Below are 11,754 nucleotides of genomic sequence, written 5' to 3' on the forward strand. Positions count from 1 at the left end.
GCAGTTTTGGCTCTGAGGGGGTGAGATGTGGTTATGTTTATAGTAATTTTGTATGCCAACAGAGCAATTAAGTCTCCACTTCTGCTTCAGAGACTTGCCAACAAAATAACAACAGTGACAGAAAGCTTTGTCATCTTACAGCCTTTTCCCAAGTGGCCTCTGCTTTGCTTTGGCCAGATGGGGTTTGGTTTAGTTACAGTCACCAGCTTCTCATTTCCCTGGGAATTAAATATGCCAAGTGATGATAGTGTCCATCTGATGCCACTTTTTCTGCTCATGTTACAGGAGGTGACCCAAAAAATCCTGGAGGCCGTAGGGACTGTGGCTGGTTCTTCTCTGGAACAGACCAGTTGGCTGAGCAGGAACTTGGAAGTGAAAGCTCAGCCTCAGATTTTACCAGACGACTTCAACATGGAAGATGTGAATGGTAAAGTGGTTTTCTGTGATTTCCTGCCCCCTCCTCTCCTCTGCTGAAGGCCTTGAAGAGCACAAGGTGTTTGATAGTGTGTGGTTTGCATGGGTTTACATTTCACTGTGATACCAACATGCAAACAGCAGTTCTGTTTGGGAGGCAAATTAGGAAACAGCAAAATCTGGGCATGCCTGAAGAAGAACACTGAATTATTTTGCCTCTTTCAGATACCTCAGTGGCACCATCATCAATGGTTTCTGCCTCTGCTCCTTCCATATACAGCGTCCAAGCCCTTTCTCTCCTTGCTGAGGTAAGTAGGACCCTCTCATCTGTGGGGTGGTTTTGATATAATTAAGCTGAGGTGGGTTTGATATTATTAAGCCTTGATATTATTAAGCAGTTTAATTTAACTTACTAAACATTAAGTTTCCCAGGTAGATAAAATAGGAGTGCAAACCTTCCCTGAAGCATCTCGTGGGCACACACGTTCCAGCCTGGAATGTGGCACATTCCCCTTCTGCCAGAAATGCCAGCTTTGGGTTTAAAGAGATGTTCTTTTCATTTTTTGAGGTCCTTGCCTCTCTTCTGGACATGGTTTACAGGAGTGATGAGAAGGACAAAGCTGTGCCACTGATCTCACGTTTGCTCTACTACGTCTTCCCTTACCTGCGCAACCACAGGTGGGTCTCTCTCTGCACACGTGGTTTTGTCCTCTGATTTTTTGGACCCCAGTGTTATATTTTTGCTTTTCCTTTTTTTTTTCCCACTCCTTGGTTCCATTCTAATAAGGCTTGAGCTGTATTTGAGCTGTATTTGAGCTGTATTTCCCCCAGGAGCTGCAACCTTGTGTGGTTTGAGCTCTGTGACAGCAGTTCCCGTTTAGCTGTAGATGTTCCTCCCACCTGGATTTTTGGCCTTTCCTCAAAGCTTCCCCTCTCTGTGCTTGTCAGGGAATGTGGAGAGACACTGGGATGGGGCAGCAGAGCACTGGGCACATCACAGGACCCACCAGGAAGCAGGAAGAGCAGGATATCTCCCTATCCTATGCCTAGTTTTTCAGCCAAAAGTGTGGGAGAGATGGGTGATGTCCAAGGGTTTGGCTGACAAGGATGCAAAGTGTATTGGAAATTTTTTTTTGGAGGGAAGTTTTGGTTCACACTTGTAGTGGAGACAGGCTGTGATGTGTCCAGTCTGGAAATACCTCCCCAGACTGGGAGTTGCTTCTGCACAAACTGCTTTGGTCTGCCCAGCTCCTGCTGCTCCCCGTTACCAGCCAGTGGACACAGAGATCATGGAATGGTTTGGGTTGGAAGGGACCTGAAAGATCATCCAGTGCCACCCCCTGCCATGGGCAGGGACACCTTCCACCAACCCAGGTTGCTCCAAGTTTATCCAACCTGGCCTTGGGCACTTCCAGGGATCCAGGGGCAGCCACAGCTTCTCTGGGAATTCTATCCCAGCCCCTCAGCACCCTCACAGTCAATAATTCCTTCCTAATATCCCATCCAACCCCGCCCTCTGGCAGTTTAAAACCACTGTCCCAAATTTATTTCCTATATACATAAACTTTACTTTAAAAAAATACCTGTTTATCATTTTTTTTCTCTTCCCCCAGTGCCTACAACATTCCCAGTTTCCGTGCTGGTGCTCAGTTGCTCAGCTCCTTGAGTGGATACGCCTACACCAAGCGAGCCTGGAAAAAAGAAGTGCTGGAGTTGTACATGGATCCCTCTTTTTTCCAGATGGACACTTCATGCACTCAGTAAGACTGTAGCACTCCAAGCTTGTATTCTGAATTGGCAAGGAAAGGCTGTAAAGGAAAAGGCTAACACTGGGAAGAAAATTCCATTTGGTACTACTTTACAGCATGGAATAATGTTAAAAATGGGTCTCACCCACTAATTCTGCTCAGTGTCTTATTTGTTAACCCACATACGAGTCTGCTCATGAATCATGCTTGGAAAATGTTTCCTTGTTTGAAAGGTTTGACCCCAATCTTTGCTGAGGTGAATCTATTCCAAAGCTTTCCCTGTTTCTCTAATCCCTTCTTTATCTCCTGCAGTTGGAGATCCATTATTGACCATCTCCTGACACACGAGAAAACCATGTTTAAAGATTTGATGAGTAAGTATCAGCTGCTGAGGACTCACCTCTGCATCAGTTTGGGATCTATTTCCATTTGAGGTATCAGGTGCATTTTTAATATCCTGATGTAGCAATAAAATGCTGACACTGCTGATTCAGCATAATTGACCACATTCTCAACTTTACTGCCTGTGCTGAGTTAAATCTGTATTTTAGTCACGTCTGAAACACACCAGAAGTGGGTTTGTTGTAGAAATGCTTGTGTTGGGCTCCTGCATCCACGTTTTGCCCTAATTTTGAGTTGCTCAAGTGTGACCTTTTCCAGGAGGAGACTTTGCCTAAGTCTGCAGGTGTCTGTGAGCTGGCACGAGCCAGGGCAGAAAACCTTGCAGTCAGGTGCTTTGACCTCTAATTCAGGCTTGAGGAAGGTGTGGAAGAATAGGTCCTTGGGGGGAAAGGATGGGATAGCACCCCTTCAATTTGCCTCAAGCAGCTTTGATCTCTTTTTCAGCCCTTTTGGAAGGATAGCCAAGGTTTACAGCGCGAGGTGAATTCGCCACCGGCAGACCCAAAAAGAGAGGTTTTTTTCTCCTTTAGATTTCAGGACACGGGGATTATTTTCAGCCCAAATCACAGGGAGTCTTTTCCATGGTTAGATAATTGTTCTCTCTGTCACAGACATGCAGAGCAGTGCCCTAAAACTGTACCCAAGCTTTGAGCAGAAGGCGATGCTGCTGAAGCGCCAGGCGTTCGCCGTCTTCAGCGGGGAGACCGACCAGTACCACCTCTACCTGCCCCTGATACAGGGTAAGATCTGCCTTCCTCTTCCACCTGGATCACAGATCTCTTTGCCCAGAGGGGTTGTGGATCCCTGGAAGTGTCCAAGGCCAGGTTGGATGGGGCTCAGAGCAACCTGGGCTGGTGGAAGGTGTCCCTGCCCGTGGCAGGGGGTGGGAAAAAAATCATCTTTAAGGTCCCTCCCAACCCAAACCATTCTGTGATAGAAATTCTGTAAGAAAGGAATGTCACCTGATTTCCAACACACAGTTCCATTTTTCCTAAATTTTAATAAAATTTATCAATCTCTAAATTAAACTCCTCATTAAAGAGAGCAATCTGTGTTTCGAGGCCTTTGGTCTGGAAATGTGATTACTTTGTGGCAACCTTCCAGCTGTTGTTGTTCTCCTTAAAAGTCAGTTTTGACCAAATTCTGTGTACTGTAAACCCACCACAGCTTCAGGCTTTGTCTGAATCCTAATTTTGTTCATAGAATGGAAGGGACTCAGCCCAAAACTTGATGATAAAGCAAAACATTTTGTTTTGCCACAAGGTGAAGAGGGACCTTTCACAAGGGCCTGGAGTGACAGGACAAGGGAAGTGGCCTCAAGCTGAAGGAGAGTAGGGTTAGATGGGATATTGGGAAGGAATTCTTCCCTATGAGGGTGGAGAGGGGCTGGGATAGAATTCCCAGAGAAGCTGTGGCTGCCCCTGGATCCCTGGAAGTGTCCAAGGCCACCTTGGATGGGGCTTGGAGCAACCTGGGCTGGTGGAAGGTGTCCCTGCCCATGGGGATTGGAATTAGAAGATCTCTCAGGTTCCTTCCAACCCAAACCATCCTGTGATTCTACACTTTTTATTTCCCAAATTGAAGAAAACATTACTTTTCTTTTGGTTTTTTTTTTTACTTCTTTGTTTTTCCCCCAGAACGACTGACCGAGAACCTCCGTGTGGGCCAGACCTCTCTGGTTGCTGCCCAGATGTTCCTCTTCTTCCGAGTTCTCTTGTTGAGGATTTCCCCTCAGCACCTCACCTCCCTGTGGCCAATTATGGTGACAGAATTGGTAAGGAACAAGGAGTCATTTCACACTAATTCACTAATTAGGGGATGGTTTTTCCCCACTTCACCTTTTTCCTCCTCCCTGTTTGGAAATGTTTCCGTGGTTTTACGTTAATCTGGTAATTTGGGGTAATAAAAACTCACACGGTCATTAGGAAATTCCTTTTGGATTCATTTTGTTGTCGCTAATTTAATCTCTGGGTGGATTTATTAATTTGGTACAAGGTAAACTCAGAGCCTGTGAAACATCCCTTTTGTTTGGGATGGAGTTGTATGAACATTTCAGCACCCCCATAAATAACTTATTCCTTTTAAGATCCAGACATTCCTGCAGCTGGAAGAAGATCTAACTGAGGAAGAGGAACCATCAAAGTGAGTGTTGCCATTTATCTGAAAGAGAAATTGTGAAAGCTGCTTGTTCTGTATCTGCCAGTTTTAATTTCTTTAATTAATTAATTATCTGGGATAGGGAGGAGCCAAGAAGATTTTTTGATATCGCACTTTTATATTTCTGGTGCTGATGAGTCATAGTTTAGGATTTTTTTATATTATGAAATTATTCTATAATAATAATTATATATATAATATATATGTATTGTTATAATAAATTTTGCTTATTATTTTATATTAGCTAAAATAGTGAGATGCTTAAAAAAATATATTTAATATATATTTTAATATATTTTATATATTTATATATATTAATTATTTAATATATATTTTATACATAAAATATATTATTTAAAGTATTACGTTAATATATATTTATATTTATATGATTATTAATGTTTATTGATAACTATATAAATATAATTATTGTATAATAATATAATATAAAATAATATAATCATATGTATATTATTTATAGAATATATTATATATTATATATTTTTATATAATTATATATAATTATATATTATATATTATATATATTATATGTGTTATAATAATAATATAGTATGTCATATATCATATATAATATAATATTATATATTATATGTAATATAAAACAATATAATAATTGTTATGTTTATATAATTATTAATTATTATATTAATATATTTGATATATTTATACATTTTAATATATATTTTAATAATAGTTATTAATTGCATACAAAGATAAGATTAAATGCTAAGTCAGCATTTGAATATTTTAACATACTGCCTTTTTTTTCTTGGTATATTTTAGATTATTTTTCTCCTCCTGCCTTTTCATATTAATCCCACAATTAATTTCCTAGAATCTCCTCCAGAATAAAGACAGTGGTACTTGCTTTTGTAAACTTGTGAATGGAAAACCTTTAATTCATGTTTTAATGGGCCATTTCTTGAATTTTAACACAGGAGCAACAGCAAAATCAGCAAGCAGAGAGGCCCTGGGGATGGCAGCGGGTCTGACATCCCACACAACGAGCTCTCCTTGTACCTCTCAGCCTGCAAATTTTTGGACACAGCACTTTCCTTCCCACCTGACAGGATGCACTTGTTCCAAATGTAAGTCCCTGTTCTCCAGGGGTCCCGGGAGAGTGGAAGGCTCAGGCAAAGTTTTAAAAAGCAAAGCCTTGCTGGCGAGTGTGGAGGTGCAGGAAGGACTCCCTGCTCTCTAAACTCCTCCTCCAGTTATGGTGACAGAATTGGTGAGGAACAAGGAGTCATTTCACACTAATTAGGGGATGGCTTTTCCCCACTTCACCTTTTTCCTCCTCCCTGTTTGGAAATGTTTTCATGGTTCTACATTAATCTGATAATTTGGGGTAATAAAAATTCACACTGTCATTAGGAAATTCCTTTTGGATTCATTTTGTTGTCGCTGATTTAATCTCTGGGTTGATTTCTTAATTTGTTACAAGGTAAACTCAGAGTCTGTGAAACATCCCTTTTGTTTGGGATGGAGTTGTATGAACATTTCAGCATCCCCATAAATAACTTATTCCTTTTAAGATCCAGACATTTTAGTATCCAGGGAAGGGTTCAGGTGTGGCTGAATCCCATCTTAGCCCCGGACTGTGTTAGCAGTTTAAATTTAAAGGAATTACAGAGCTATTAAACCCCTTTGTCCCACAGGTTTTAATGATGGCAAACTACAAAGATTTATATAAATGAATGATTTATTATGAGAAATTAACAAACAGGTGAACAGAGGAAAGATCCTAATCAGAATTATTTACTACATGATGTAAAAGCTAAAAAAAAATCTACTAGTAGAGTGTTATATAACAAAATAATATAATGCACTGTAACAAAGCAATTCTGTTAAAGCAGCAGAAGAAACAATCATTAAGTAGAGATTGATATAAGTCACCCTATGAGATAGCAGGCAGATGTCTCTCTTTCCCTTAACCCCTGGGCAGTGACCATGAGGAGGCATCCCTGCTTCCTGGGAGAAGCTCCACACTTCAAGGGAGTACATGGAATAATCTGCCATCTGTGAGGATGTCACATCTGGGGTCAAAAAAAGGATGTGTGTTCCAAGTCTGGTGAACCAGGAGGGCTTCAGCATAACTGAACACCAAGGCAGCAGCTGAACTGGCCTGACAGCTGGCATGATGGCCTGCATGGGGCAGGAAAGGCAGGAAAGGGAAGCTGAACAGGAGCCAGAGTGTGCCCAGGGGGACAAGAGGGCCAATGGATCCTGGCCTGGCTCAGGAACAGGGTGGCCAACAGGGCCAAGGAAGTGATTCCTGCCCTGGACTCAGCGCTGGTGAGGCCACCCCTGGAGTGCTGTGTCCAGTTCTGGGCCCTCAGCTCAGGAAGGACATGGAGGGGCTGGAGCAGGTCCAGAGGAGAGCAACGAGGCTGGGGAAGGGACTGGAGCACAAGTGCTGTGAGGAGAGGCTGAGGGAGCTGGGGGGGCTCAGCCTGGAGAAGAGGAGGCTCAGGGGAGACCTCCTCACTCTCAGCAACTCCCTGACAGGAGGGGGGAGCCAGGGGGGGTTGGTCTCTTTTCCCAGGTAACCATCAGCAAGACAAGAGGGCTGGGCCTGCAGCTGTGCCAGGGGAGGGTTAGGTTGGAGATTAGAAAGAATTTCTTTGCAGAGAGGGTGCTCAGCCATTGGAATGGGCTGCCCAGGGAAGGGGTGGATTCTCCATCCCTGGAGGTGTTTAAGGACAGACTGGATGTGGCACCAGTGCCATGGGCTGGGAACCACAGCGGGGTTGGATCAAGGGTTGGACTTGATGATCTCAGAGGTCCCTTCCAACCCAGCAGATTCCATGACTCTGTGATTCTATGGCTTGCATAGTGTGCATTACTGGATTTTAGGTCTGTTCAGGGTGGACTATCCTGCCACACCACGTTGTTCTCATTCTTATCCTTTAAAGTCATTCCACATCTGTTTTCTCCCAGACTTCATTTTGGCCTCAGTTCTTTTTGAAATTGCAGGTGTTGATGTTGTAATTCAGGGTATTTGGGAGAACAGTTTGATCTTGTCAGGGTAGGAGGATTACACCATCTTTCACCATCTCTTTCAGAGGTTCCCTAACCTGGAAAAACTGGGAGAAGGGAAAGATGGAGGCTGTTTTCCCTTTGCACACACATGGGAATGTTTTGGGGGTAGTTGCCTTTAAATACTGACAAGGTAGTAATGTACTTGTTCATGAATAGCAAAAGAATACAAATGCTAGAAAGAAACCAGGGCTATACTAAACTAGGTATGATCCAAATAGGGATTTTCTTCTTATCAAGGAATCTTGTTTCAGGTACAAATGGGCATTTGTCCCAGAGGTGGACACAGAGTCATGTCCTGTGACCTCTCACCTGGTAGAAAACCATCAGGAATGCAGACCACACATTGTGAGGATCATGGATCTGCTCAAGATGAAATACAGGGTAAAGAAACTTCTCTCTTTTTTTTTTTTTTAATCTATTAATTTACTTTTCTAAACAGGTGATAAGATTTTAAGTTATGCAACAGATTTTTAGGTAATTCTTCCCTGTGAGGGTGGGGAGGGACTGGGATAGAATTCCCAGAGAAGCTGTGGCTATCCCTGGATCCCTGGAAGTGTCCAAGGCCAGGTTGGAACAACCTGGGCTAGTGAAAGGTGTCCCTGCCCGTGGCAGGGCATTGGATTGGATGATCTTTAAGGTCCCTTCCAACCCAAACCATGAGATTCCACGATATTCTACTAAAATTCATGAGGCTTTTAAAAATCATCTGCTTTCAAACTTTAGGATTTCAGACTGCTTGTGAGTGTAAGGGAACAAGAGGCAGTTTTCCCATTTTTCCCTTAAATCTTCCCACAACCACCAGTGAAAACAACTCCTCTCTGACAGGACCTTTAGTAAATCTCTTTTTATTTGGCTCCCAGGAACCAAACCACACTGAGGGAATTCCCAAGAAGCACAGATTCCCCCTGCTGACCCTGCGCTCCGTCTCCAGCATCACCCAGCTCATGCCCTTCTTCCAGACTCTCTGCTGGGCATTTACAGCAAACAGGAGCCAGTCCCAAAATTCCCACCCTTCCCCAGCTGTCTCCATGGACTGTGTTGGAAGCAGCAGCACCCCCAAGGTCTTGCAGCAGCTGGAAGACAGCGTTGAATGTGACTTCCTGGAGAGCATGGAAAGTTAAGCCACGTGTTGGACACTTTGGATCGTGGTGGGAAAACAGCAAAACAAGGGAAAGCTTTGCTGCAATTCCTTTTTTTATCCCCCCCAGCTTTCAAGCTACATTTTGGGAGTGCTCTCCAGTAATCCAGGAGATGGTGTTAAAAAGCAGGAATCTCGGGTTCCTGTGGTGGTGGGAGGGGGGGAAAATGTGCAGTTTGGTGGTAATTTATCAGAGTTACTGTATTTTACTGGTGTTCTTTGGGGGGGATTAAAGGCATTTTGTAAATAAGGGGGAGAATATTTTTGACTTGGTGAAAGTAGCAATGGCCCTGGAACTCCTCCAGTAAGTATTTTAAGCTGCTTTTGGAACTGTGTTCTGAAGGCAGAGGTGAGAAAAAGCTAATCTTGCATGTCAGTGTACAATCAGTTTGCAGATAAGTCGTTTCCTGAGGTTAAAGCCCTTTTAACTTGGCCTAAAGCTTACCAAATTCCAAAGAAATCACCTAAATTCCAACCAGATGGATTTTTCTAAGGCTCCTACGTTGTGCAGCCTTACCATGCCTGTAATTTCAGCTCTGTACAATAACAGCATCCTCCAGGCTTAGCAATTCCTAGATAAAAATGTGCATAAAAGACAAACCTATGCTGTAACATTTTGTAATTAGCATTACTTGAGGGGTTTTTAATTTTAATGAATTGATTACAATATAATCGTTCAGTTTTTTAAATTAAAAAAAAAATGCTTTGTTCTTTCAGTGACTCAGGCCACTTTGCAACTTCTGAAATGCAACTAAATGGAGATAATTCTGTAAAAATATAAATTGCTGTATTCAGCAGCTTCATGAAAATGAAAATAATAGTCTTTTTTTTTTTTTAGGAACACTTTTTGTACAAAAGAATGTATTTGGCTGTTCCTAGATGGGAAGACAGGTAGGGAGATCCTCACAGTGCTGAATTGAAAAGGTTTGGTGGTTTAGTGTCAGCAGGATTTATTTTTTCAAAACCCACACAACAAATGTGGGAGGCTTCTCTGCAGTGGGTTTGACCCTCAGGCAGATGAAGTTTTCACCCAGGGATTATAAACTAAAATAATGAAACATATTTTACTCTGCTAATACTGGAATGCTCTGTGAAAATCATACTAGGGTAGGTTTGTGCTAAACTTAAATGAACTCTGCATTTTTACAGTTAAGGAAAGTGATAGACTGAGGTGTGATATTGTGTGGTGACTAAGAATGTGAATTATTTCTGGGGATTTAATTTATTAATGATCTCTAATGCTGTTGGGATGAGCACAAGTGAAAAGCTCCCCTTTGAAGGCATTACTTGAATATTGGAGCAGGTTATTTTTTAAAATGTTTGTGTCCATTACCTACATATCCTCAGCAGTTTTTACGGATTATTTTCTTGTGACTCAGGATGATTTGGTAGTTTTATTTCCAGCTTTCTGCTGGTTGCATTCCATACTTGGATATTTCCCTTAAAATCCTGATGAGATGAGGGTGGTGAGGCCCTGGCCCAGGTTGCCCAGAGAAGCTGTGGCTGCCCCTGGATCCCTGGAAGTGCCCAAGGCCAGTCTGGACAGGGCTTAGAGCAACCTGGGCTAGTGGAAGGCTCAAAGGGATCTCCAGCATATTTTATTCCTTTATTCCATAACTTTATTCCTTTTCCATATGGGACTATCTAAAGTTGTTTTACTCCTTATGCTCCCACTGTTAAGTCCACTGAAGGAGGGCTGGCCTGCTCTAACCTGGTCCTGCCAGAGCAGAATAACTTCACTGTCAATAAAATCTGGAAACCCTTTTGCCTGGAACTCAAGACCAGGAGAGAAAATGCTTTTGCTTTGCTGTGTTTTCAGTCTTTGCTTGTTTTCAGTCTAACCAAGCTCAGCTTCATCTTTCGGATACTTCGGCGACGAGACAGCAGAGCCACAGAGGGAGACTTTTAAATATCCAAAGGATTTGATTTTCCTGAAAGAAAAAGGTAGTAGGTGCAACCCAGGACTTGAAATGTGGAGCATTAAGTGATGTGTCCGAAATTATATATGAATGTAATTCTTCTAATAATATTAAATGTTATTTTGAAATACCTTTTCAAATGCAGTTCTTATTCTTCAAACTCTCCTCACTGCTCACTCACTGACTTTAATTTTTGTCTGGCTCTGTAAAAGCTCCCAAATTCAATCCCAGAATCACTGAGGTTGGAAAAGCCCTCCCAGCCCATGGATCCCCCCTGGGCCCCATCCCCACCTTGTCCCCCAGCCCAGAGCACTGAGTGCCACGGCCAGGCCTTCCTGGGACACCTCCAGGGCTGGGCACTCCAAACCTCCCTGGGCAGCCCCTGCCAAGGCCTGACCACCTTTTCCAGGGAGAAATTCCTTTTCTTTTGGAAGGGAGAAAACTCTTCCATTCCATTGGGCTTTACTCCTCAGGCAGCAGGAGTGTGGTTCAAATGACTCCAACTCCCTGAAAGCTGCTTTTCAGATTTCACCCTTTCCCTCATAGCCTGTAAACCTTTTGGGGTGTTGGGTGAGATACTGCAGAAGCCCAGGAGACGAGGGGCTGATGTGTCTGTGCCAAACACCGATAGCCACAGAGCCATCCAAGGACTGTTGGGAATAAGACACTGTGAGAAAGAACAGGATGTGGCTGGAGAAGAGGCCATATGGAGGTAGGACAGCACTGTCTGGGACAGATGTCCTTGTTCTGGCTGCTGGAGATAAGCACAACACAGCACAGTGTGGGGCACAGGGAAGAGGTTGGGAAGTGGATATGGACTGCCAACCAAAATTCCCAAAATGCCCAGCTACTTGGGCCAAATCACAGAATTGTCAGGGTTGGAAAAGACCTTTAAGAAGGTCAAGTCCAACCA

General features: G+C 43.0%; 1 protein-coding gene across 3 annotated transcripts in view; it reads left to right on the top strand.

Moving 5' to 3' along the window:
- Positions 1-10,973, top strand: part of DOP1B (DOP1 leucine zipper like protein B) — a 48,719-nt gene extending 37,746 nt beyond the window's left edge. For all 3 annotated transcript variants that reach the window (XM_051773032.1, XM_051773031.1, XM_051773033.1), the window contains exons 27-37: positions 286-427; positions 640-722; positions 983-1,092; positions 2,028-2,174; positions 2,475-2,536; positions 3,176-3,304; positions 4,202-4,338; positions 4,651-4,706; positions 5,681-5,830; positions 8,036-8,165; positions 8,645-10,973. In XM_051773032.1, coding sequence (XP_051628992.1) covers positions 286-427; positions 640-722; positions 983-1,092; positions 2,028-2,174; positions 2,475-2,536; positions 3,176-3,304; positions 4,202-4,338; positions 4,651-4,706; positions 5,681-5,830; positions 8,036-8,165; positions 8,645-8,905 — 1,407 coding nt within the window. In that variant the 3' untranslated portion in view covers positions 8,906-10,973. The remainder of the gene's footprint in view (positions 1-285; positions 428-639; positions 723-982; positions 1,093-2,027; positions 2,175-2,474; positions 2,537-3,175; positions 3,305-4,201; positions 4,339-4,650; positions 4,707-5,680; positions 5,831-8,035; positions 8,166-8,644) is intronic.
- The last annotated feature ends 781 nt before the right edge of the window (positions 10,974-11,754 follow it).

The sequence above is a fragment of the Manacus candei genome, unplaced genomic scaffold (genome assembly GCF_025592945.1).
Source record: "Manacus candei isolate 608988 ecotype Guabito, Panama unplaced genomic scaffold, ASM2559294v1 h1tg000165l, whole genome shotgun sequence".
In the NCBI taxonomy this organism is placed as follows: domain Eukaryota; kingdom Metazoa; phylum Chordata; class Aves; order Passeriformes; family Pipridae; genus Manacus; species Manacus candei.